The sequence below is a fragment of the Protopterus annectens genome, chromosome 16.part0 (genome assembly GCF_019279795.1).
Source record: "Protopterus annectens isolate FY-2018-M chromosome 16.part0, PAN1.0, whole genome shotgun sequence".
NCBI classification, from domain to species: Eukaryota; Metazoa; Chordata; order Ceratodontiformes; family Protopteridae; genus Protopterus; species Protopterus annectens.
Window position 1 is genome coordinate 173708795 of NC_056750.1, and position 26843 is coordinate 173735637.

Genomic DNA, 26843 nt, shown 5'->3' on the forward strand with positions numbered 1-26843 from the left:
ATTACACTTTTGCTTTTTTACTTTTACAATAATTTTTGTTTATGACAGGAAGTGATGTCATTTTTTCTCTGATGCCATGGAGATATAAAAGCACGTCTCTACCATTTTTATGGAATTAACTACTGAAGAAAGCCATGTGCTGAAACCGGTCTAGTTTCAGTTTATTAAATTCTTTACCATTATATCCACTCGTGGGGCTGGCTCTTTTATTTCATTTTTGATACTAAATAGAACTAAGATGCTCTCCACCAAAAAAGTAAGCCAATCTGGTGGGTCCCAGCCATCAATAAACTCTACAACAGAAGGAAGAAACTGTTGCAGAAAAAAAATGAATTCACAAGACTGGAAAACCTTCCTTACCAGTCTCAACAAAAAGCTGAGATCCCTTAACAAATCCTCTAAAGACAGCTATGAAGGCAGAATTGCAGCTGACACCAAAAACATGCAGAAAGCCTTCTATAGCTATATCAAAAACCTCAAAGGCAATACCCAGATTTGCTCTGAGTTACTGCACAATAGCACCTCCTACACTGAGTCAACAGATATAGCCAACATACTGGCCAACAGATTCAGTGCCAACTTTAACCCCCCCCCCAAGGGCCCTATCACAATACCAAATGAAAGCCTGGTACCCACCATTTCTGCGGCACAGGTAAAAGCTGCATTATCCAAAGCCAAGAATACAGCATCCATGGGACCTGACAGTATCCCTGGCTGTGTCCTACATGAGCTACAAAAGAAACTGGAAACACATCTGTGTGCCCTGTTCAATCACAGCCTTACCTCAGGCTATGTCCCTAACAAATGGTGCATTGCTGCAGTCATCCCACTCCGTAAAGGGGGAGTGACTACAGACCCTGGGAACTATCGCCCCATTAGTCTGATGAGTCTTGTATGCAAAGCTATGGAGCGCATCATCATGGACCTACTTAACAAAGATATAGGCAATCTCCAAACTCTTGACCCCACACAGTTTGGCTTTGTCAAGGGGAGATCCTGCCTGCTGAACCTGGTTGACTTCTTCAAGGCAGTCGCCAAGGCTGTGGATGGGGATAAGGCAGTGGATACAACCTACCTCTACCTGGCCAAAACCTTTGATACCATTCCCTACTCAGGCATCATTGACAAACTTACCAAACTAGGCATCAATCCTTACATCACTAGGTGGGTTGCAAACTGGCACACAGACAGGACCCACAGAGTGAAAGTTGTGGATTCCCAGTCAGACCTTTGATCAGTCGCAAGTGGAGTCCCACAGGGCTCAGTCCTGGGCCCTCTCTTGTTTGGCATCTACTTCTCAGAAGTCCAGGCCAACACAGAAGGACTTTAGCTGACCAAGTTCACTGATGACTGCAAGCTAGGAGTCATTATCAACTCCCCAAGTGATGCAGACATCCCACAAAAAGGCCTCTCTGAGACTAATAGCTGGCGTCGAAACCATGGCCTGAAGCTTAACGCCAAAAAATGCGTTATCATCCCCTTTGAAAAAAAACTCAGTTCCCATGAATTACCACGTTGATGGGAGCCCACTGAATGGGCCATAAGAGATCTGGGCACCCAGGTCGACAACCACCTCACCTTCAACAACCCCACTGCCAGTGTTGTCAGAAAATCCTTCTATGTGGCACATCTTATAACCAAAGGTTTTGCATCCAGAAAGAAAGAGATCATCATCCCTCTCTACTCATCCCTCATTAGACCAATCATCGACTATAACCCTCCATTTGTCATGTACCTGACCAGACACCTACAACAGCTGGAGGGGCCACAAAAGTACCTCACAAAAAGGATCCTAGGCCTTAAACACATCTTACATGGACAGACTTAGAAACATCAGCTGTTCTCAGTCTCATCATCTACTTAGATGTGATCTCTGCTTGACTTACAAAGCTATGTCTGACCCAGCCCTACTTGAAATGCTACATCTAAAGAAATCCCAATCCCCCCACACCACACGCTCCATAGATCACAACCCCATTACCACAATTAACAGAACATGCTGGAGGGACAGGTTCATCTCCCAAAAACTGCCCATACTCTGGAATAAGCTTCCCATTCATGTCAAGCAGAGCACCTTGCTGGCCCTCTTCAAGAGAAACCTTGACGAGTGGATGGGTAACAGAAAGTTCACTCCAGGGATCATTCCAGTTGCCCTATTGGATAGGGGCACTGTGAACTAACATCAGGTGGCACAGTGCCTGGGTAACTATTTGGGGCTAGACTTTGAAAGGCTCCAGGGCCATTAGCCTAATACACACCTATGAACATATGAACGTATCCCAGACATAATTACACTAGTGTAGTGAGAAGCCAGTTTTTAAGAGCTAGTAAGGTTAAATACAGTCAATGCTAATTTTTAATCTGAAATTCATAGTGTGATGTAAGTTTTTTTAAAAGAGGGTATAATACTAATTTACTGAAATTCATTATGGATCAAGTTGGATCAGAATGTAATGATACAGGTAAATTATTTCATCTAGAGCAAACGTTAAAAAAGGCTTAATAAAAATGAGTCACAAATGAATGCAAGTTAACAGAACTTTCCACATTAAGAATATCATTAGAAATAATTGGTCCATATTAAGCTCTTCCACGGAATTGCCCTGAGTGATTGGACCAATACTTAATTTTATATTTAAAAAGGAAAATAATTTGAATAAAAAATGATGGTATAAAGATTTTTTTGAAAACTTAAAGGCTACTGGCGATAGCTATGGGACAAAACCTTGTCACAATCGTTAATATTATGATGCGATTTGGACAGATATTTATTTTGTACATCCTAGTGTGAGAAAATAATTCACTTTTAAAACTGTAGCAACATGCTATATTGAAAATGTTATCTTGCTGCATGTGTTATGTCTGTCTTTTGATATAAGAAAAACCTATTACAAGTTAAGAGAGGATTTGCTACATCCTACAGATATACATAGGCATATAGATAGCAATGCCCTACACAAAAATACATAGAATATGGATAATGAGCATATCTTTAAATTTAGAGTTATTCATCATCTGTTTAAGAAGAAACGTGGTGCTGATTTAATCTTGGCAACCTAATTAGCAGAATACAAATGGATCAAGTATTTTTCTGTACCTGGTTTAAATACAATCAGTAGTGCCAAACCAATACTGAAACGGAAACAGTGTGTGTTACAAGTGTTGTATCGCTATTCTTATTTGTATATTTTATGTTTATTATTTGATTGTTTTGGTTTCGATGCACTAAATATATAACTTATGCTGTGATTTTTAAATTAATTTACATTGGGTTTCAGAATGTATTTAAATGTGTGACATGGTTCTAGTTTTTGTAATGCATTGAAAAAGTGTCTTGTACTTGAAAGCTTTGCTTTATTATAGTCTTGGACTTTCCATTTGATGTTCAGTACTCTTAGCTTATTATTTGTGATTTTTATTAGTACTTTGGGGATAACGGTTATGCATGAGAAAGTGCAGAGAAATATGCCTGTCTAATTCAGGGAGAAAGTTTCTGGAGTTTCTCTTCTGCATGACACCTGTCTCAGTTGCTTGTTCAGAGCTGAGGTAAATAAGCCTATTTCTGTTACATTCTACATCCTGGTTAAATCCAGAAAGACATCCCATTTAACATTCAATTGTGAGTCTACTCGAGATCTATTCAGCCTGTTTGCTAACAAATTTTGCTGTAAGGGTGTGCAGACTACTATCAGATTCATGCCTGCCCCTTGGGCTATTTCCCAGGATTACACTGTAAACCTGCACAGAAGGTAAGAGCGACATCTCCCCTTGTTTGTCTATTCATAGATTCACAGATATTCCAAGGACAGTTATTGTCTGTTACAATTTGGAGGATCCCATCTTTGAACAAGTAGCTGAAAGCTTTCAGTGCCAAAATGACCATAACTGTTTCTCTTAAGTTTATATGCTTTTTCTTCCTGTTGCCATCCCGTATCCTATATACCTAAAGGGTTCCCACTAGGGCCACCTAATGGTAGGTCTGAGTTGCCCATGGAGAAGGCAATAGTGGACTGCATTGCTCTGAAGGGCAACCCCTGACAGAGCTGCTGCTATGCTATCCACCATGAGACGTCTTTCTGATGTAAGAGAGAATTTGAATGCTGACCTCCAATGAAAGGGTATGCTGACATCATCTGTTTCTTAGGTACCTCACATGTAGCGGGGTGAAGGGCATCATTAGATTGTAGAAAGTCATGTATGCTAACATTCTGCAGAACACCCATGTTTATATGATTTCTGATGCAACATGCTTTGGAAATCTACAGTAAAGTGACAAACATGGTTTTCTGAGAATGCTCTGTAAAAGATGGTGTCTAGGCATGCTCCCAGGAAAACTAGGTTCTTTGAGGGGATCATGTTTGATTTGCACCTATGATGATGAGACCCAGCTCTCTAAAGGCATTCTGGGTGAATTACAAAGCACTGTCTATTCCCCGTCTGGATTCTGCTAGATTGAGATAGTCATCTGTGTAAGGGTAAATGCAGATGGTCATCTAAGTATGGGTAAATGTAAATGTTTATTGTTCTGCAGCAAACAATTACTGAAGCCAAGCATTTGGTAATGATTCTGAATGCACTGGACAAGCCAAAGGACAGTGATGTGCAAACAGGAGAAACTGCTTCTACTGCCTGCCTATGGGATATGAAGGTAAGCATCTTTTATGGCTCGAGTGACCATGATAGTCTGGGATGGCATTAAGAGTAGGGGGATTTGGACAGTTAACACTTTGAACTTTGAAACAATAAGAGAAGTATTTACTTATGAGGGGTACAAAGTAATTCTCCCTGTCCCTTCCTTTCTTTGGAGTAGAAGAGGTCTGGAGTAAATACTTTATCCTTCTTCCTCAGATGGGACCATTAATATGGTCTCTGACTGTTATAACTATTTTAAAACTACAGAATAAAAGGTTAACAAGTCCTTTGAACCTGGGGGAATGTCTCTGCAGTTTGATTCTTAGGAACTATAACTTGTAACCCTGGTGAAGAATAGCTATTACCCACTGGCCCTGGGTGATTACATCCCATTGTTTTGAACACAAAGAAGGGTAAATTCCTTGGAACTTTCTCTGAAGGAAGAGTGGTGAAAGTGGGGAAAGGAAAGAAGGCTGGGTGGGATTAAGGGCAAAGAGGATGGAGCAGCCCAGCTGAGTTATGGTCGAGGGCTTCCAGTCTTACCCCTGGGCCTTGCTTGCCATTCTTTTTTTGTACTTTCCTCTTTTCCCTTTATTACGCTTGTTTTATTTTTGCCCTATTTAGGGTATAAGGGACAACACCTGGCTGGGTAGTTTCTGCTGAGCTTGAACCTGTAAAAGCTGTCTAATAGACTGCATAGTCTTGCCCTTTTCCTCCAGACTCTTGACAACACCTTCAGTACGGGGTCCAAAGGTGCAGTAAATAACTCTACCCTTACATGGTATATTATAAGCTGAGTCCTCCACCAGGCATGTCTCTAAATAATAGACTGTCTGCTGCCCTGCATGACTCATCCACATCATCATCATCATAGCTACACTTCTTCGAGTTCTTGGCAACTTGAGCTGATAGGTCACATAGTCGAAAAGCATGTCTTCTTCAGATCCTTATCCCACATCTCCTCTGCCTTCATCCTCATCTTCTCTAGAAGGGATTTCTGAAAGGTAAGCATGCAGGTCTGGAAGTTTAAGACTCTGGAAGATAGGATTACAGAAGTGTAAATCATTTTACCAAATCTGTTCAGTATCTTACTCTCACTATGATTAGCAGTAGGGTTCCTAAATGAAGAAGGAGCACAGCCTTTGCCGGAAACTTGGGATATGAACTGACCTGACAGAATATTCTTTTAAAGAAATTTGTGAGAATTCTTGACTCTATAGAAGTTGTCAGGTTTCTTAAGGGCAGAGAAAAAGGAGACTGGCACCTCAGATGCATTGGTGAAAACATTCTCCAGGGCATGTATGACTGGAAGAACAAGTGCTCTAGACTGAGGTAGGTACATGAAACCCTTATATTTGATGTGAGCTACTGAGTATTCCACAGATTCCCACTGCAGCTCTTCCTTCATTTTAAGAAGAATGTTCCCAAGGAGAAATCCTCAGCTGAAGAAGAGGAGGATGACGTCCTCTCTGTCTGATTCATACTCAGCAACAGAGGGAAATCTTATCAACACAAGTCAGTTCTTCTGCTTCAGAGTCATAAGAATCAGAATCCTCAATCTGAAGTTCCACCTTTCTCTTTTTAGAAGGTGCCCCACAAACCACAGAAAATTCCATTGCTGGCTGTATAGATTTCAGAAAGGACAAGAAATCACAAAACAGTTGGTCAGTAAAAACCTGGAGGAGGAGGAAGTGACTGAGGCACTGCCTGATCTAAGTCAAAGCAAGCTGTCTGTCTCTGTCAGTGGTTTGTTCTTCAGTGTCCTGTACCTCGTGGCTTTGGATAAGACTTCTCTAGAGGTTTCAGGTCATGGGCAGGAGATCAAGACCTCACTCATCTCCAGAAACCTCCTCATGGATAAATACCCTAGGGGTACATCCTTCCTTATATAATAGGTATATGAGCCTCTAACACTGATGAACCCTCAAAATCAGGAGGTGTGGTACAGTCATTGGTCAGGGAGGGCACGAAGCACATTGAAGGCATGACAGTCTGAGAAGCAGTAACACCAGAGGCCTCAGCCAAAACTGGATCTGAAGTTGGGGGCTATAACAGTGTCTCTACATGCCGAGAATTACTGCCAGACCCACTGAGACCCAAGTCATCCATCCATCAGGATATCCTCAGTCTCACAATGCTTCTCCCCATGACTCTTGTAGGAATGCTTCTTTTTCAGTGGGAGGTTCCAGGAGGCCTTGTCCAACACCATAATAGTTCAGATCATGGGACAAAACCATTTTTTTTCTGCAAGCTACTGAAGAGATGGTTTTATTTTAAGAAATGCCATTGAGACAAAATAGGCACAATACAGACATGAGTCCAAGTTATGTGTTAAGCTGAAGTAAAAGAGAACAGATTGTGAAAATTCTTGTGAGAAACCTACTTCCCCCAAGCTATGTAGTTATTAACTCTCACAAAGGTTTCATTATCAGATTCAGAATCAGACAATTATCTAAAGCAGTTGCCACTTTTCAAGAAATAGGAAACATCCTCAATACGGTATTTACCTGGCTTCTCAAAGCAGGCTGACCAATGGACTGAATGTTATAAAACATGCAATGTGCAATATCTCACAGGAAGATTGATCTGGAGATGGTGCCAGGTGACACACCGCTTACACTATCAACATCCTTGTGGAGTGGTGAGAGAGTGTTGGTTAAGGCCCTGGGAAAACGCAGAACTCTGGAAGTTGGCCTAGCCAGTTGGGCTGCCTGCACCATCAGATTTGTAAGTTACACAAATAATTTCTTGATAATAAGTTTTTTAATGTCTTGTTTCATTCTTCTGTTTGGAATAAACATTGTGCATATAATTATAATTTGTAGTGAATTATGGAAACAATCTTTGTCAGTAATTCTGTTTTCTAAGTTATATTTTACATAGTTTGCGATTTGTACAACTAGGCACTTTTTATCTCTCACTTTAGGTAAATATATGCTACGTTAGTGTAACTCAAAACAGTAACTAGAATGAGTTGAGGTGGGTGGCTACCCAGGAACAACCCTGATGGCTGCCTGGATGATCTTCCTTATTTTGGAGCCAATGGTCAGCATACAACAGGAAAAAAAGTACAGTTGTGTACACTTACCATAAATGTAGATGTTCGAGTTTATTCACTGTTGCAGTCATCACATTTGGGTTATCTGCCTGCAGGTAGCCCTCAGCCGGCCTGAATATCAAACTCTTGGGTCCTGCATCAGATGCTGTCTCTTCTTCCATGACGTCAGGTCATCAGGGGTATAAAACATGCAGCCGACGCCCATTACATCAGTTTTTCTTGCCCCAGATGTCAGGTGCCCCCATAATGGAAAGCAATTATATGTTAGGTTACACCTGCAACAAAAAGCAAATATATCAGAAAGCTGAAATACACTAAACAAGAAGAAAAGTATAGCTATGAGAAGTCAGGGGGCTGAAGGGAGGGCAACCAGGACTGCAACAGTGAATACACTCGAACATCTACATTTATGGTAAGTGTACACAACTGTACTATGTTTTTCGAGTTTCACTGTTGCAGTCATCACATTTGGGTTGATTCCCAAAGCTAAGGAAGGAAGAAGACAGAGTGCATTAGGACCACCTATTAGGCCCTGCAAAACTGCAGTGGAAAAACCAGCTCTGGATTTAGAAAAAATAGGCATACGGCAATGCTTGGTGAAGGTGTGTACAGAGATCCAAGTAGCAGCTTCTAGGATTTCCCTGGTAGGAACACCTTTGAGAAAGGCTGTAGAGGTAGATGCAGCCCTGGTGGAATGTAATCTTATCCCCTGTGGGGTAGGTTATCCATGGTGCTTATAACAGAAATGAATGCAATGGGCTATCCACTTAGAAATGGTTTTCTTTGAAATGGCCTTCCCCTCTGCCCCTGCAGCAAAGGCAACTAGCAGCTGTTCAGTTTTTCTGAGATGCTTAGTCCTATCCAAATAAAATCTAAGTAGTCTGTGCACATCCAAAGAGTGCAGTATTCATTCTCCTTTGTACTGTGGATTAGGAAAAAAAGGTTGTCAAATGAATGGACTGATTAAGGGCCACAGTGGATACCACCTTGGGCATAAAAGAAGAATTGGTCCTGAGGGACACCCTGTCTGCATGGAAGATGATGAAGGGCTTCACTGCCAACAGGGTCTGTAATTCAGACACTCTTCTTGCTGAAGTGATGGCTAGAAGGAAGGCTGTTTTCCAAGAAATGAATTTAAACTCTGCAGTTGCAGCTGACTCAAAAGGAGGTAGAGTGAGCTTTTCCAATACAAAGTTAAGGTCCCAGGCTGGAGTAGGGGCTTTCCTGGGTGGTCTTAAATTTTGGCCCTTCTGAGGAATTGCTTCAGCAGGGGGTGTGAGAAGACAGGTTGCTTAGTATTATAATGCGCTGAAATGGCTGCAGCATGAATCTTAATTGATGAGAAGGAAAGGCCCTTGTGGAGCATCTCTGTTAAGTATTGATGAATATGCGGTAAGCTGGGCACTGTTGTGCCCATCTCCTCAGTCTGGCTCCAGAAACAGTATATTTTCCACTTTTCAGCATAGGATATTTTAGTACTAGGCCTCCTTGCCTCCAGAATGACATCTAGCACCTGCTTATTGAGGGGATGCTATTGGAGAACTCAAGGAATTAGCCAGGCTGTAAGGTTCAGGGTTTGAAGCTGGGGGTGCAGAATCTGGCCCTCCTCCTCCTGGGACAGCAGGGAAGGGGACTGAGGCAGGTGCCATGGTTCCAGCAGTGACATATTGCACAAAAGGGGGTACCAGTGCTAGCGTGGCCAGTCTGGTGCAATCAGTACTGTCCTTGGTTTGTCCTGTTTGATCTTTAGCAGAACTTTCAAGAGGAGAGGCAGAGGGGGAAAGGCATAAACTGAGAGGCTTTCCCAGGTGAAGGACAGGGCATCCACTTTCCAAGCTTGACTGTGGGAAGTTCTTGTGCAGAATCTGCCCAATTGGTAGTTCTGAGGGGAGGCAAACAGGTCTAGCTCTGAGTTCCCCCATTTGTTTGTCAAAATGTTAAATATCTTTGGTTCCAGTTTCCACTTGTGTGGGTCCATGAGACTTCTGCTTAGGTCATCTACCAGTGAATTTAGCTTGCCTGGCAGGAACTGAGCTTGTAGGTGCACTTGGTAGCTCAAGGCTATGTTCCAGAGAGCCATGGCTAGTCTGAAAAGAGAATATGAGTGGGTTACTCCTGCTTGTTTATGTACCACATAACAGTGGTGCTGTCTGTCTTCACCATTAATTGTCCTGGAAGAATGTAGTTCTTGAAGGCTGTCAGAGCATTCTGTACAGCTAACATTTCTTTTTGACTGATATGCATGTGCTTCTGACTCGGGTTCCATTTGCCCTGAATGCATTTCCCTGCCAAGTGAGCCCACCATGCATAGTCTGATGCGTCTGTTAGGGTTTGGGTGGCAGGGGGTAGAATGAGTGGCAGCCCCTTGTTGTGGTAGCAGGCCTCTGCCCACCAAAGGAACTCTGTCTTTATACAAGGAATGATAGGAATCATTGATTCCAGGTCCTGAGAATGTTGACACCATAGACTTTTCAGATACCATTGTAGTTTCCTCATATGCAGTCTTGCATATGGAATTAGTAGAATGCAAGAGGCCATGAACCCCAGTGCTTGCAGGATTTTCCTTGCATATAGCTGTGTCTTTGTGGTCAGTAGTTTGAAGTAGGCTGTCAAATAAACTTGTTTCTCTGGCGTGAGGTAAGCCATCTGCGAAGTTGTGTTCAAGCTTGCTCCCAGGAATACAATTTGTTGGCAGGGTACTAGATGAGATTTCTTTTTGTTTATGGTGTACCCCATTGAGGTTAGAAGTTTCTTTACAAATGCCAGATGATTTAGTAGCATGTCCTAGCTTTCTGTCTGAATTAGACAATTGCCCAGGTATGGGTATATTTGAATATTTCTTTGGCTGCAAAATGCAATGACTGGAGCTAGACACTTGGTGAATACCCCGGGCACAGTAGATAAGCCAAAGGGAAGTGCAGAGAACTGATATGCATGTAGCCTGCTCTGAGGCGTAGGTATTTCTTGCAAGATTCCCTTATTGGAATGTGCAGGTAAGCTTCCTTTACGTCTAAGGTTACCAACCAGGCATCTTTGCCTAACATAGGAAGCAGCTGGTGAAGTGTTAGCATTTTGAATTTTGGGATTACCAAAAATGTGTTTAGAATAGAGAGGTCCAGGATAGAACATCAGGAGCTGTCTTTTCTGGGTACCAGGAAAAGTCTTGAGTAAAAACCTTGTCCCCATTCTTCTGCTGGGACAGGCTGAACAGCCCTGATACTTAAAAGAGAGAGAACCTGCTGTTGAACCTCTGCCCACTGATTTGGGGGTATGTCTGGCCAACCGTTTGGGGTTGGTAAGGTGTGGAAGTGGAATCTGTATTCTTGGAAAACTATATTTAAAACCTATTTGTTCTGGGTAATGAGTTACTAGTTTTTTGCATTCAGGGCAATCTTTCCCCCTAAGGGAGCAGGCAGTTGAGCAGGGCTTGGAAGATTTAAGGTCAAGTCATTGTGACAGATTTCCATAAGGGGGTGTCTTACTACTTCCAGCTTTGGAAGCAGGTGCCCCCCACTGCTTAGGCCTGGGAGTACCTTGAGACTGTAGCCTAGGTGGTCTGCTGTTCCTGGGTTTGGACTGAGAAGGCCTGGAAGAGACAGAAAAAGACCAATTCTATGAAGGCCAATGTCTACTAAATCTGGGAGGTTGTACCTGCAGGAAATCTTTAACAGTTTGCATAGATTTAGCTTTTTCCTCCATCTTTTTAAGGACTTCTTAGGTTCACAGGTAGGTACTAGGCTATCTGCCCAAAGGAATTTAAAAGCCTAGCCAGAGTGTGTCAGCTTTCACCACCTCATTGATTAATTAACTGATCCTCTGTCAAGCAGAGCCAATGAAGTGATCCTAGGGGTCTATTTTCTGTTACCCATCCACTCGTCAAGGTTTCTCTTGAAGAGTGTTAGTGAGGGGCTCTGCCTGATGTAAACTGGAATTTTGTTCCAAAGCATGGGGAGTTTCTGTGACAGGAATCTATCCCTCCAGCATGTTCTATTTATTGTTGTGGCAAGGTTTAGCTCACTAGAGCACGTGGCTCGCAGTGACTTGGATTTCTTTAGGTGGAGCATGTCCATCAATTCTGAGTTGGACATGGCTTTGTAAGTAAGGCAGAGATCACCTATGAGTAAGCGATATGCCATTGAGTACAGCCGGAGTTTTTTCAGTCGGGCTGCATAGGATATATGTTTGAGACCAGTAATCCTCTTGGTGAGGTACTTTTGTGGTCTTTCCAGCTGTTGGAAGTGTCTTGTGAGGTACATCCCAAATGGGGCATTGTACTCTATGATGGGTTTAATGAGTGATGAGTAGAGGGGTGCTATAACTTCTTTATTTCTAGATGCGAACCCTTTAGTAATTAGATGGGCCACAAAGAAGGATTTCCTAACCACTTTGGCAATATGATTGCCAAAGGAGAGAGTACAATCTACCTGGGTCCCCACATCTCTTATTACCTCTTCTGTATTAAGGGGGCTGCCACCTATGCGGTAATTCGTGGGTGTTTTGTTTTTCCCAAATGGGATGACTGTGCATTTTTTGGCATTTAGCTTGAGGCCATGACTTTGACACCAGGTGTCCGTCTCAGTAAGGCCCTTTTGCAGGATGTCCGTGTCAGTCGGAGAGTCAATTATGGCTCCCAGGTTGCAGTCATTGGCGAACTTGGTTAGCCATAGTCCTTCCTGTGTTTGCCTGTACTTCTGAGAAGTATATGCTGAACAGTAGGGGTCCCATGACCGAGCCTTGTGGGACACCACTTGTGACTGGTTTAGAGTTGACCTGGAGCCCACTATTCTTACCGTGTGAGTTCTGTCTGTAAGCCAGTTGGCAACCCATCTCGTAACATAGGGGTTTATGTTCAGGCTGGTGAGTTTTTCTGTAATACCCGAGTGGAGAATGGTGTTGAAAGCCTTGGCAAGGTCAAGGTAGGCTGTGTGAACCACCTTTCCCTCGTCTATGGCCTTGGTGACTGTCTCGAAGAAGTCAACCAGGTTTAGTAAGCATGATCTGTCCTTAACAAAGCCAAACTGGGTCAGGTCAAGTGTTTGGAGGTTCCCAATGTCCTTGTTAATGAGTTCCATGATGATGCGCTCCATAGCCTTGCAGACCAGGCTAGTTGGGCTTATGGGGCGATAGTTACCAGGATCAGTTGTGGCCCTTCTTTGTGGAGAGGAATAACCGTTGCTGTGCGTCATTCTACGGGCATGTAGCCTGTGGAGAGGCTGATGTTGAACAGTGTGTTTAGGTGGGGGATTAGTTTATTTTGTAGTTTGTGCCGGACACAGCCTGGGACACCATCTGGTCCCACTGACGCTGTGTTTTTGGCTTTTGAAAGGGCTGTTTTCACCTGTGCGTCTGTAATTTTTGGGACACTACACTTTTCTGGTATTGTTGTGGGCCCTTTTGGAGGTGAGGGGGGTGAAGTTTGCACTGAATGTACCTGCCAGGATGTTGGCAATATCAGCAGGTTCTGTATATTTTGTGCTATTTTGCACTAGTTCAGTACATATCTGTGAGTTGCCACTTAGATTCTTAACATAGCTAAAGAAGGCTTTGTGGTTATCTTTTGAATCCGTGGCTATTTTTTTTTCGAAGATAGCCTTGGATGATTTCATGAGGGACTTCAGTTTCTTACTGATATTGATCAGGGATGTCTTTCCTTCTTGGGATTTGCCTTTTTCTGAACTAGTTTCCTCCTTCTATTGTATAGCCTGTTTATTGCAGGGGTCCAACAAACTGGTTTCCTTCTCTTAGAGGAGTGAGTCTTGGTTTTGCTAGGGATGGTATGATCCATGCAGCCTTGTAGGTGCTCATAGAGTGCATTTGTAAAGGCTTCTGCATCTTGTGCAGCATTATCCTTTAGCGTGGGGGCTGTGAAACTTACCACCTCTGTCTTAAGTAAGGTGAAGTTTGCTTTAGAAAAGTTTTTTTACTGTGGTTTCCTTAGTTGGGGGTGGTGGTGGGGTGTGGATATCCATAGTGATTAGTTTATGGTCTGATCTAACCAGTGATGGGTTGACCTCCAGTGTGGAACACCTGTCGCCCATGTTGGTGATGACCAGGTCCAATATGTTTTCACCACTGGTAGGGGAATTTACCAGCTGATCCAGGGCATTTGAGTTGATGAATTCCAGGAAGCGCTGGGCCTAGGAATTTGTACTCGAGTAGTTTTCACAGTGAATGGCAGGGTAATTGAAATTGTCCAAAATCAGGGTGTTTGGTAGAACCTTCATGTTTTCCAGTGTCTCCAGAAAGGTGAAGTGGTGGTCCTGGTTCATAAAGGGTGATCTGTAGCAGGCCACAATTTGCATTGCAGATTTGCCCGATGTTAGTTGCACATGGATGATCTCAGAGGTATCATGCTGTGCCACTAACCAGGAAGTGTAGGTATCCTTGATGAATATGGATACACCCCCTCCTTTTGTATTTCAGTCCATGTTCTGTGGCTGAAACGTGTGGTATGAGTTGTAGCCCAGTAGTCCTGGGGTGCTCTCTGCAGCCTTGAACCAGGTTTCAGTTACTGCACAGATGTCGACGTTCTCCATACTGAGGAATGCTTCGAGCACATGCATTTTGAGATTTAAACCCCTGGCATTGAGTAGCATAACCCTCAGTTTTTTGTTAATTGTGCAGTTTATGGGGGTGGGTTTGACTTTTGAGCCTTGCCTAAAAAAGGCACTATGGGGGCAGCAAGAGCCTTGGCCAGTATTCGAAAGCCTAGGGGTGACAGGTGCAAGCCATCTCTTGCAAAGCAACGCGGCTTGTCGAGAATGTCTTTCCAGGCTGACAGACACTGGATCCCCTTTGAATGACATCAGAAGCTTAGCCAATTGTTGAAATTGATAATTTTTTCTTTATACTGAGGCATCATTCTTGGTTTAGGCAGGATGCTACTCAAGGTCAGGGTCATACCAGCCTGGGCTACATGATCAGAGAGCTCTTCTATGTCTCTTTTCATGTGGTCCAGGCAGGTACGTTCTCAGGTCATTCACACCAACATGAACAATGACAGAGTAATATTATGTACTTGTTCTGGAGTGACCTGAGTGCTTGTGTTATGTGGCGGATTCTGGCTCCCGACAGGCAGCTAACACTAACCTTCTGCTTGTCCAGCCTAGTGAGTGTGACATCAGTGTGCCTGACTATAGAGTCACCTTATTACTAGTATGTTAGGTATGTTATTTTGCCTTAAGGGCTGTGATTGTGCGGCACACTGATTTTGTGTTTTATGTGTTGTCTGGTTTGTGATGGGAAGTGCAGGTTGTTTGGGTGTCTGCTTTGGAGGTCTCTGATGCTTTTGCAGGTTTTTATTTAGAGCCTCCGAGTATGATTTTGTGTATTTATGTGTATTTTGTGCCAGTGTTTTAGTAGGTCTGTGTGCGGCTGGAGTTGTGGTGCAAGTGTTAACCTTAAAATCTTCTGCTTTGTTGCCAAACAGGTGGTCTTGGTTTAAGGGAGAATCCAGTAATTTAGCTTTAACATAATCTGGCAAATTTTGCTCCTTAAGCCAAGCATGCCTTCTAAGAACAGACCCAGTGACAGCAGTCCTGCAAGATGCTTCTAAAGAGTCAAAACCACATTGCAAAGTATGTTTATCAACTTCTTCAGCAGAATGAATTAAATCCTGTAATTCTTTATTTTCAGCACAGTCAGGAATCAACATCATTTTCTGTTTAAGTTGTCCCATAATATGCTGCTGATACTTCAACATATGAAACTGGCAGTTTAAAAGCCCTAATGGCCAAAGTAGCAGAAGTGTATACCTTCTTACACCATCTGTCCAAGGCCCTTTAATCTCTATCAGAGGGGGTAGGGTTTTTGGCAGTAGTAGCCTTAATGCCTTTAGGTCCCTGGGAAATGGTCGCTGGGTCCGCAGTAGGATTCTTGAAGAGGAACTTGTGAGAGTCAGGTACTCTGTAATACCTGTCAGGTTTCCTGGGAGCTGGAGATAAAGTGTCTGGGTTCCAAGAAGGCATCATCTACAATGCCCAGGACAGGAAGGATAGCTAAAGACCTGTGTTGAGGAAGGAGTAAGAATTCCCTAAGCCTCTTTTTGGAGTCACAGTAATCCTGGCTTTCCCAGCGGAAATGCTCCCTAAGAGTGTGCAAGATTTCACCAAAAGAAAAATCTACTGGAGTGGAAGCAGACGGAATGGAGTCCTCTGAATCAGAATCCTTATAGGTAGATAAGGGCAAATCCTGGTAATCAGAAGAAACAGAAATTTCAGAATCCTGATCAGAAGAATCAGAAGGAAAATCACTTCTAGGTCTCTTAGAGGGTGAAGGCTGGCTTCCCCTAATTAAAGAAATAAGGTCTTCAGCCATTCTTGTCATTTGTTTTTTTTTTTTAGGCATATGGGCCTGACCATGTGGTTTTGACATCGATTTTCTAGGCATGGGTCAAGTTTTAGGCCTTGAAGAAGAAGATGGCATCGGTCAAGTCAGTAAGCCTGAACACACCCTCAGAAGCTGGTGCCTGCACAGCGGCTCCAGACCCATCCAAGGTAGAGACATATGCAGGTTCTATGGTCGAAGAAGCATCTAGCGGCACACCGGACTCCGAATGGGTCTCAGTAGAGGCCTGCGAATCTGAAGTAGCGGGTATCAGGGGCTGTGAAAGTGCCTCACTGAGTACCAGCGAACTTGGGACTAGGTTTACGGAAACATCGTCGGCAGCTTTGGACCTATGTAGTCTGTCTCTGTCTTTATCTTTACGTTTTTTCACAATGTCGGTAGTCGGATGGCTGACCGAAGCCATTTCTGGATAATTAAACCAGTACCGAAATAGTTTGATGTAAAAATGAACCGACGATGAACAGTTCGAGGATTGAATAATGCACAAAACCGACAATGAGGGACATCATGGCCTGGGCCTAGGCAAGGAATGCAGTACGAATGAAAATCTTTATGAGGTATTTGCTTTCCACAGGTAATACAATTGCTAACTTTTACTGACATTGGTTTAGAGCAAGAAAAAGGATCCGCAATAGGGTACTTAGCTTTTTTGAAGACTTCAGTTCTGAAACTCAGACGAATATTTCAGGAGATGGCCGACCGGCACTTGCGAACTGCTTCTGCATCGGGCACTGCACAGCAAGAAAGACTGATGTAATGGCGTCAGCTGCATGTTTTATACCCCTGATGACCTGACCTCATGGAAGAAGAGACAGCATCCAATGCAGGACCCAAGACTTTGATATTCAAGCCGGCTGAGGGCTACTTGCAGGCAGGTAACCCAAATGTGATGACGCAACAGTGAAACACAAAGAACATCAGGAGGTTAAGAAATGACAATCACCCTCCAGGTGAAAACTGAAAACCTGAAAGCACCGAGTACTAATACTATGATGAAAAGCGCAGGGGGGTATGATGCAGGCTCAGTATGTTGGCAGTGGATAGTTAGGGGAACTGAATTGCAATTCTGGTGTGGTGTTTGTGCACCAGATTTTGAAGCACAGGTATGTAAGTTTGAGGTATGTAAGTCTGAGGTCTGCGGCCCCAAACTATTCTTTCTGTCTAGCAGTTGAAGCAGAGGACCAAGGTACAGAGCTGTTAATAAATTACTTTCTGAGTTGCAGAGTTTGATTATCTCAGCCTTCATCTGCCTTCTATGTGTCATTACTCTGGGGCAATTGGGCACATGGGCTAGGCTCCTTAATGGTGTCCTGGATTGCATGCCTACTAACTACCTATGAACCTATACAGAAAGGAAAGCCCTGGGTTACAGCTATTAGGCGATTCTTTTTTACTGAGAGGTTGGTAGGTCCTGTAATGAGTGGTTAGAGAATATGGCTTAGCAGAGAGATTTTATCACCGTTGTTGTGGTTGGAGAACAAAAGAATGAGGGAAATGTTTTTGGCTTGCTTTCATGAGTTTATTGTAGGGCTCTCAGGCACAAGACAGGAATAAGAATTCTCCTATATTGCGGCAATGTTTAAACAACATTCATCAGAAGAACCTGAAAAGAATGCTTTTGAAAACAAACATCCCTGGTAAAATGCAATACAATAAATATAAGAAACAAGTTACATCATACCTCGAGTTTTTGTCAGGCTCAAGTCTGAACTGGAGAGTCTCCTTAAATTTTTCATCCTCGAAAGTATACTTAACAGATGCATGACCATCAGCCTTTTTATTTAACTAGAAAAATATGATTATACAATGAAACAATCCATACTGACATGGTAAAACAGTTATCTGTAATTCTTAACATTTTACATTTTTATTTTGTTTACCAGGGTAGTGCACTGATCATGTTATGACAAAAAAATGTCTTCTACAAATATAATCATATGCTACTAGAACCAGACAAATCAGCATTCCATAAAAGGAACAAGCACTCACTATTTACACTGACTACAACAGATCCCATTCCATAATGTAAATAAAAGTGGACCGAACGTGTCTGTACTACGGTCAGATCTGCTAATGATAATGTGTGGCATTTTCTGGGGCTACAGTTTAGAGAACAAAGTCAGGAAAAATTAGAACCTTTATTTTACAGCTTAGTGGAAAAATATGACCACTTGAAAGATCAAGTTCAAATTTAGTATGTCAACATGTTTGTAAGTAAATACAAGTACAATAAATAAAAAGTATATATAAAGACACAATAACATACAACTCATTAAGAATAACAAAAATGTGAAACTTCAATTAAACAAATGAACAGCATAAAAATGTAAAACATCACAACATGAACAGAATTAAACAGGATAGATACAGTGGGTCTATATTAAAAGACTGAAGAGGTGTTTCAGCGAACACCTCTTGGTCGACACGTAATGAGAGAACACACTAAAGCGCAAATGCTCAAAACAGCGGTTTCTTTCCCTGGGAAAGAAACCGCTAGCACAAACACACACACACATACACTTTAAAACATAACAACATGGGGGGCTGTGCCCCCCACACCCCCCTACTAAATATACCAAATCCGAGATCGCACTACAGTGAGGAAAGGGGCGAACACATGGGGATGGCCAAGTGATTTCTTTCACAGGGAAAGAAATCACTGTTTTGAGCATTCGTACTTTAGTGCGTTCGCTCATTATGTGTCGACCAAGTGGTGTTCGCTGAAATACCTCTTCCATCTTTTAATATAGACCCACTATAGCATAGTAAAGCTCAGGTAAGTTCGAGAAGATATGTTTAAAGGATGTCTTGCAGCCTCATACAGGTTCATAGTTTCAAAGGTTCCCCCCAGCCTCAAGAAGGGCAATACAAGATAGAGATAGTAAGAATTTGAGGTGGCCCATCCAGTTATCTAGATTTACCATGAAGGTGAATAGGATGTTACTCAGTTTGACATGTAGTTAAAGTTTGTTGCAAAGGTGAATGATACAGGATGGGACTCTATTATACCAATGTGTTTTATTTATCTGTTGATGAAGGATTAGTTCCTTTAACAAGGCATTTGAGGTACTATACATTATTTGCAGGAATAAGAGCTAGAAGTGTACCCACCTGCTTTCATTGGGGGTTATTGTTGTTTTACTTTTTTCATATTCTGTGTTTAACTCTTAGCCTTGAGGGTTTCTCTGTGCATTATAAGTGTTAGTCACATACCTGTGGATTTATTTCTGCTCAATATCTGAGCTGTTTGTCTGGCTGCTATCTACCTGCAATCAACTGAAGTACAAGCTGAGTTGAGTATACTTTGTTCTGCACAGTACTGCATTTTTATTTATTTGGTTTATTTGTTTCATTGAATATTGTGATCTCTCTGTCTCTCTGCAGTTAGTTTCGCTCCCTACCTCCCTGCTGTTGTTGTGGTATTAATCTTGGTGGCTTTGGAATAGTCCACCCCTTCTGTAAATTTGTGTTTGAACACTCATCCTGGGTCCATCTCATTTGCTCCCTCAACTGAGTACAGTGAGATCATATTTTGATTTCAGACACTCCTACCAGTCCCGTCTGTTCAGCTCTATCCACTGTGTACAGAGACAGCATTTGGGAAGGACAACCCCTGTAGTCTCTTAATCGTGCTCTACTCCATCCCTCTTTTCTAACAGAAAACAAAAAAAAAATATTTATACTTTATTCAGCTGCTCTTACTGTAACTGTCTTCTACCTTCTTTATTACCTTAGTTTACTCTTCTTTGTGCTCTTAAGGATTTGAGTGCTCTTATTCTGCACTTATTACTGTTTGTTAGTAGCCTGATTAAATTTGTCTGCTATTCTAAGCATCTTAGTTTTGGTTTTAGCACTTGTGCTTCAGACCAGTAATTTTTTACATTTAGGGTTTTAGTGGATAAACCCTCATCAAACCCTGCTCTCCCTAACTGTACCAAGTATTCAGAGCACTATATCTGGACAAGTCCCATCAGTTTCCTCTGCCAGTCTGGTCAACATGGGCATATTGAGACAGTGTAGCAACTGCCTCATGTTCACAGACAGTCCCCATCTCCTAGCACATAATTCTTCTACTTGTGAGAGATGCATCTACATCAGTAAGCCGGAATCCATGCTCTCTCACACCACAGTCCGTACTCCTGACAAAGAGGAAATTGCCAGTACAAGCACCACACTACCCACATCACACAGTCTCACACACACACACACACACACACACACACACACACACACACACACACACACACACACACACACACACACACACACCTATGCAGGGATCCTCAACAAAAACTTACCTAAACAACAGAGAACCTCAAAACCCACTCACAAACATTCCACACACAATGCCAATCACATCAGACAAAGTAGTCAGCACACCAGTGTCTCACAAACACAGCCCAGTAAGCATAACAATAGACCAATGCAGCCCATAAGGCATAACAATAAACCAAACATACTAGTCACTGGCGACTCAATAGTAAGACACATTGATGTCCCCCTCACTAGGCTCAACAAGGAGAAGGTCATGGTCAGCTGCTTGTCAAGTTCTAGAATCCGCCACATCATGCATGCACTTAATAATACAAAATCTAGACAAAGGCCCATGAAAAACAGGTACAAATCTGTATGCTGATTAACATAAGATGTGCATACATAATTATGCAACCCCGCCCACTAAAATGGAATTGTGGGATACCAACTTTCAAATGCAAACTGAAGAACACACAATCAAATGGCCCAAGTCCTCCAGCCTGCAGCCATTCCAGTGTCCCATTACTTGTCTAGTTCTCCCTATTTACCATAGACACTAATGTGCATACTGCTTTACTTCTACAATGATTATTTGGATTTTTACATTTTGTAGCACAAACACTAATAGACATCTGCTAAACAAAGCAATACAGTCTCTCAGTGAATTAAAATAAACTTAGCATTAAGTTCTCTGCTCTTGAAACTCACATTCATTGAAATAGCATTGAAATTCACATCTAAAGAACGTGAATCTGGTCAGTGGCAGATAAAGATTACCTTTGGGCTGTTTTCAAATCATAGGCCCCTTGCACATGAAACATATATGTGTTCTTTGATACACCTTCCTGACTGTATTAAATTATATTTCTTGTATAATACAGCACGCTTGTTAGAGCGCATTTTAAATTTCTTGTTTTGAACATTTTTCCAGTAAGCAATGAAACAAATTGCATGAACCAATAATGACAAGACTGCCCAATTCAGAACATTTCCATCATAAAAGTCTGCTCAAACGTCTACAATCTATCAGTATCAGTAAATATGCACAATCTTTGCAGAGAGCACCTTCTGTGTGGAATCTGCATGTCCTCCCCGCGGTTGAGTAATGCTAAAGTCATGCAGGTAGGAGTGAGCGTGAATGGGCGTGCCTTCTCTGAAGGTTCGGCGTTGGGCTTGCAACTCGGCACCATAAAAATCCACTGCCAATCATGAGCGGACCAGAGTTCCGCTGTGGTGACCCCTAACCGGGAAAAGCTGAAAGACTTTGCAGAAGTAAAATTCATCTAAATAATTCCACATAAAAGAGATATATAACTAATGAAGAGGTTGCTGTTAGCAAACAACTTTATATTTCATTGTTTAATCTATAAATAAAGTGCCTGTTGCCCTTGAGGAATAAAATGCATGTTATCTATAAAAAATAAGCTAGTAATATTGCAATAAGGAATGGAGCAGCATCATTTTCACTGCTGTGCTGACTTAGCTCATAGCAACAGTACATACAGTACATCAATCATTTGGAAATTGATTGCATCTGTCATCCAGATATTACCCATTTAAGCTGAAGTGTCTTCACACTGTGCAGTTACATTCAGTATACCAAAGTGCAGCAAATACAGCAAACTGCTAATATACTTTTATCTTACTGCTAACAAAGAAAGTTTGTCAACCTTGGGGCAAACTGTTCTAATCTGGTCCTTTGTGGATATATACTCAGTGAAACTCAGTTTTGCAAAGCAATCATTTAAGCAAAAAACATTCTAAGAGCTTACAATACTGTTCTGTGTAATTAAGCATATGACGAGCGATTAACTTTGTAACCAAGATGCACATTTCCCTTAAATTCAATACCATAGCCACTATGAATACAACATCACTGCAATTTTATTTAACATTTGTTTACAAGTAAAGTCCGACTTGGAACAAATCAACTTTCAGCAGACCCGGAGGCAAATGTTCCTCATGTGTTTGTAATGTAGGAGGAAACCTGACAGATTAATACACATTCTGCAAGCTGCTATAAGATTAATGCACATTCTGCGAGCTTGAACCAAACCACAGGTGTAGTGCGCAATACTTAAAATCTGCCCTATTTTGGCCCTTGTCCCCCCATAATTTTATGCTTTTTCCAGATTTCTTGCAGAAAGAGGTTGAAAGGCATGCAAACCTATTGCTATATTAACTTTTCAGTTGAGTTAAAATAATGTATAAAACCTCTCACTGATTTTTGGACGTTATCCCTGATAATAGCTCTCAACAGTCACGATTTTTGCAGAATGTTCAGATTTTTGACTCATATTTTTGGCCAATTTCTCACAAAACTGTAGTTCTCTGCAAATCACTGGGGAGTGAGGACTAGTTAGAAAACAATGGCAGACATTTGGTTTCCAGAAGTAACATCCTTCAGAAAATTCATACTAATGGAGAACCTGTTATTCTATCAACTTTCTAAACTTGTAAGAGCAAAGTGTCCCAATTTCTGGACCTTTGTCCCCTCATTATTTGTGGCTTTGTCCAGACTTCTTGTTCTAAGAGATTGAAAAGTATATCCCTGATTCTTGTGCAACCACATGATAAAATTCAAGAGGCCTAAAACGTACAAATGCCGGTGTCACCTTGTAAAGTAGAGAGTATTACCTGAACTAGTATTGTTACAGTTTCCTTTCTAGTTTTAGGTATTACGATTCTCAGAGCAACGTTTTCACAATGAGCAGCTATGCATTATGAATTTTGGTTGAGGTCTGCCAAATGTATGCATTTGTTAAAAAATAACTTTATTAAACAGTTCATTGCTGTAAAGTGAGATTCTGTCTATATGTTACGACGGACAGTTTAAAAAGGTGGTTTATGCTTCAACTACTAGCTTTGAAATGCAAGAGTAAAAAACAAAAACTAAGAATGCACCTGCAAAAGGCAACACTACTACCGGACTTCTTTCTATGTACGGATCCAGCTGCGAGCTGTGCTCTTTTTCTACTGGTTTGTTGCCTTAGCTATTTTAGCATGCACACTGCTGCTCCTGGTAAACGCTGCTATTATTTACAGCACCCAAACTAATTTAATTTATGTAGTACGACGTTATTTATGCAGTTTGAGTGTTGTGGCACAGTTGCCATTGCAACCGTTTGTACTGCTTACGTCTAAAGGTGAGTCTCCAAGACTGCAGTTATAGTTTATTTTGTGTTACGTTTTCAAAAAAAGAATTCATTTTAGACAGAGACGGAGTACACATTGATTCCACAGTGCGTACCACAATACAACTCAAACAATGAAAAAGGCACACATATGCACCAACAGAAGCTGTAGGGAAGACTTCTTTATTAAAATATTCACACAAAGTCATTAAGCACTGTTGGTGTGTTCCTTTTACATGGTTTGAGTTACATTTTGCGAGGTGCTTTCAGATTAATAGAGTGGAGGAATATGACTGCGAGTGGGAGCTGCTACATTCAAATGTAACTTTGGAAATGGAAATTACCATACAGTCTGCTTAGAACACACAATACATGGGAGCTCAAGCTGTTCAGTTGCTGCTGCTAAGCTACGTATTTGCCAGCTGCTGCTGCCTACATATTAAATGAATAATTGGTTAAACTGCTACAATTCAGTACAGGCATCATTTTCAAATTTAGGTGCTTAGGATTTCCCTCTCTCTCCCCCCCTTGGCTGACCTGGTGTGACTCAGACTGAACTCTACGGTACCCTACAAAACGGTGTTTACAGGACTGCAATCAGTTCCTCTCAGCATTTAAACAGATTGAACTCTACAGTTCCCTACAAAACGGTGTCTACAGGACTGCAATCAGTGTCTCTCAGCATTTAAACAGATTAAACTTTACAATTCCCTACAAAACGGTGTCTACAGGACTGCAATCAGTTTCTCTCAGCATTTAAACAGATTGAACTCTACAGTTCCCTACAAAACAGTGTCTACAGGACTGCAATCAGTTCCTCACAGCATTTAAACAGAGTAGGTTGCACAGAAAAAGCATTTGTTAAGCTTTCACTTACAGTGCTGTGTAATTAAGCAGGTCACCATATTGGTCAGCCATAGGGCTCTTTTTTTCTACTTGAGTGTTGGCCTCCTTCTCCTGTAACTTAAGTAAATTGACTCTTACATTAAGAGCTATAACACTTACCTTATAGCTTTAGGACAGGGATTCCCAACCCGGGGTACGCGTACCCCCAGGGGTACGTGCTTAGTTGGTTAGGGGTACACGGGGAAAAATTAGCAATGGCGGAAAGTAGTCCTGCCTTAGGCACTTCAATCGCGCAAACCCGGAAGTTTTCACTATCGCGCAAACTCGGAAGTGTTCTGTGAAGGCGCCAACGTGTTCCCGCTTGAATACTGTAATAACCGTTACAGATAACTGAGAAGGTTGTGTGTCGCTGCGTGTAATTCTGTGTCAGGTGTGTGCAGGAACTGTGGGATCACGAAAACAGGAAAGGTAAGTACAACACCTTGTTAACACTGCATTTTACAGGTGCTTTTAAATAATATTTCACAAGTGTTGTAAAAATGTTGTTTAGATAGACTACTACTGCATAGTGCCCAGTGAGTGAGAGGTGGTTAATATGTAGAGCTATGCTGCTATAGATGTAGGGTGATACACAAGTCATTATGGTACTTAAAGCTTGATAGAGTAGTCCCAGTGATAGTTGTAGTCCCTGAGTCTGTGAACTGACTACTGAATATTATTCATCTAGCGACCACAAAAACATGTAATAACTGGGAATTTGCAATAAACTAGAAAATAGCCTTACAGTAATCATATTTAACAGCCTAAAGACTCTGCTGCTTTTACTGCAATAATGACAAAGATTAATGCTTTCAGAGAACTTACTTGTGTGTAATTGTATGTGAAAGTAGAGCTCTCAAACTCTTACCCTCAGAATTAAGAACAAAGCAAAACAAAAATAATTAGGGAAAACGGCTCCAAATTAGGGACTCCTTTTAATCTAATAATTAATTTGCAACTTCTTAAAATGCTTAGTTTTAGGAAACACAGAACAACATTTTAGACAAAATTTGGGAGTTACCTAAAAATAGGACAGTTGAGATGCTTGCAGCTCCATGGCAGTGCAGATGTTAGAGTTTCTGTACAAGCTCAGTGTTATGACCAAATGTTTACATTGTAAAATGCTTTGCATGCTTTGCTATTTATTAGCATAGCTTGGTACAGAACACTACATATTTCAGGTTTTATGAGAGTCAGTTAAATGGTTTCTGAGACTTTCAACTTAAAAATAAAACATCCTGTATCAGACAGCACCACCTCCTTATCTAACAAAGAAAAAGGCATTTCTTACTTGCATCCAAAACTCAAAGTCTGATCAATATGGAGATGACTTTGGATCACCCGGTAGATTTAAGGAAGCCTTTAAACATCACATAAAAATATATTGATTAGCTCAAAAGCTACAGTCTTTTAAATGAGAACTAATGTATGTAAGTTTTAACTTATTTATTTTTATGTTTTTATTGAGCTGTTTAGTCCCATCAAGATTCTAACATCTTTTCAGGGGAACTAGATGTGATCTTCATATTGATAGAGGAAATTTAGTCAGGCAAATTCCTCTACTCACTTCCTGTAGAGTTAGACTGAGAATAACCTTTTAGAATTTCGTAGTATGGCTTTATATTGGCATCCTGTGTGTGCTTATTTAAATGGTTATTAAAATTAGCTTAATTTTTTAAAATGAGCCTAATTTTATAAATATTTAGATTTTACTGTTAGTAAAGTGTAGTATTTGTAATTTTGACAGAGGTTTTTACTAGTAGGGGGTATTGTTTCAGCACTATTTGTTCATGCTTAACTTCATTGTTTGTTTGTATAGTATTATTTCTTGTATGCTTACTGATGAAGAGAAGCACATTTAAACAATTTGTTAATCTTTTTAATTAAGCATGAGCGTGTGCTTAATTACCACTTGTATATAAAGATAGTGAGCACTGTTTTGTAGCTTTTAGTCTGAAGGAGAGACACTGTAATTTTACTTGTTCTATTAAAATTGGTTGTCTTGGGATTTGGTTTCTAGCTCATCTGTTTGTTTCTTAGAATTTCCGAACTTGTGCATTCAGATGTGGATTTTTTTTTTTGCACTGTCAGCCTAGGCCCTATGGTTACACTTGATTTCTTTTTGCTCAGCAGAAGCTAATTTGAAAAGAAGGAATGTATATGTATGCCTGCCATCATTCAGTATGAGTGTGTTCAAACACTGCTGTGACCTACGTATGACACTGCAGCAGACAGTACTAGTCTGTATGAGTTTATTAGTCTTAAGAAGATGAGATACTTCAGTTGATGCGTTGCTGTACTCAATGTTTGATGCCAGTAGTAGTTGTGCAACTGTGGTTTTAAGAAGAAATCTGTTCTGAGAGAGAAATTTTCAAACTAAGTTTCTGTGTTACTACTGTTTTGTATGGAGATTCCATTTGTCTTGACTGCTGAAAGAGATTTCAGTCTGAGCTGTCAGATCTGTTTATGTCTGAGTTATAACAGATTTATTTCAGTTGTAAGGAAGACTGTGTAAGGACATGTGTGATATCTGT

At 41.3% G+C, this 26843-nt stretch overlaps 1 protein-coding gene across 1 annotated transcript in view; it reads right to left on the reverse strand.

The window, feature by feature from the left end:
- Positions 1-26843, reverse strand: part of LOC122790548 — a 253233-nt gene that overhangs the window by 160437 nt on the left and 65953 nt on the right. Inside the window, exon 3 of the mRNA XM_044058096.1 lies at positions 17718-17821. Within this exon, the coding sequence (XP_043914031.1) occupies positions 17718-17821 (104 nt within the window). The remainder of the gene's footprint in view (positions 1-17717; positions 17822-26843) is intronic.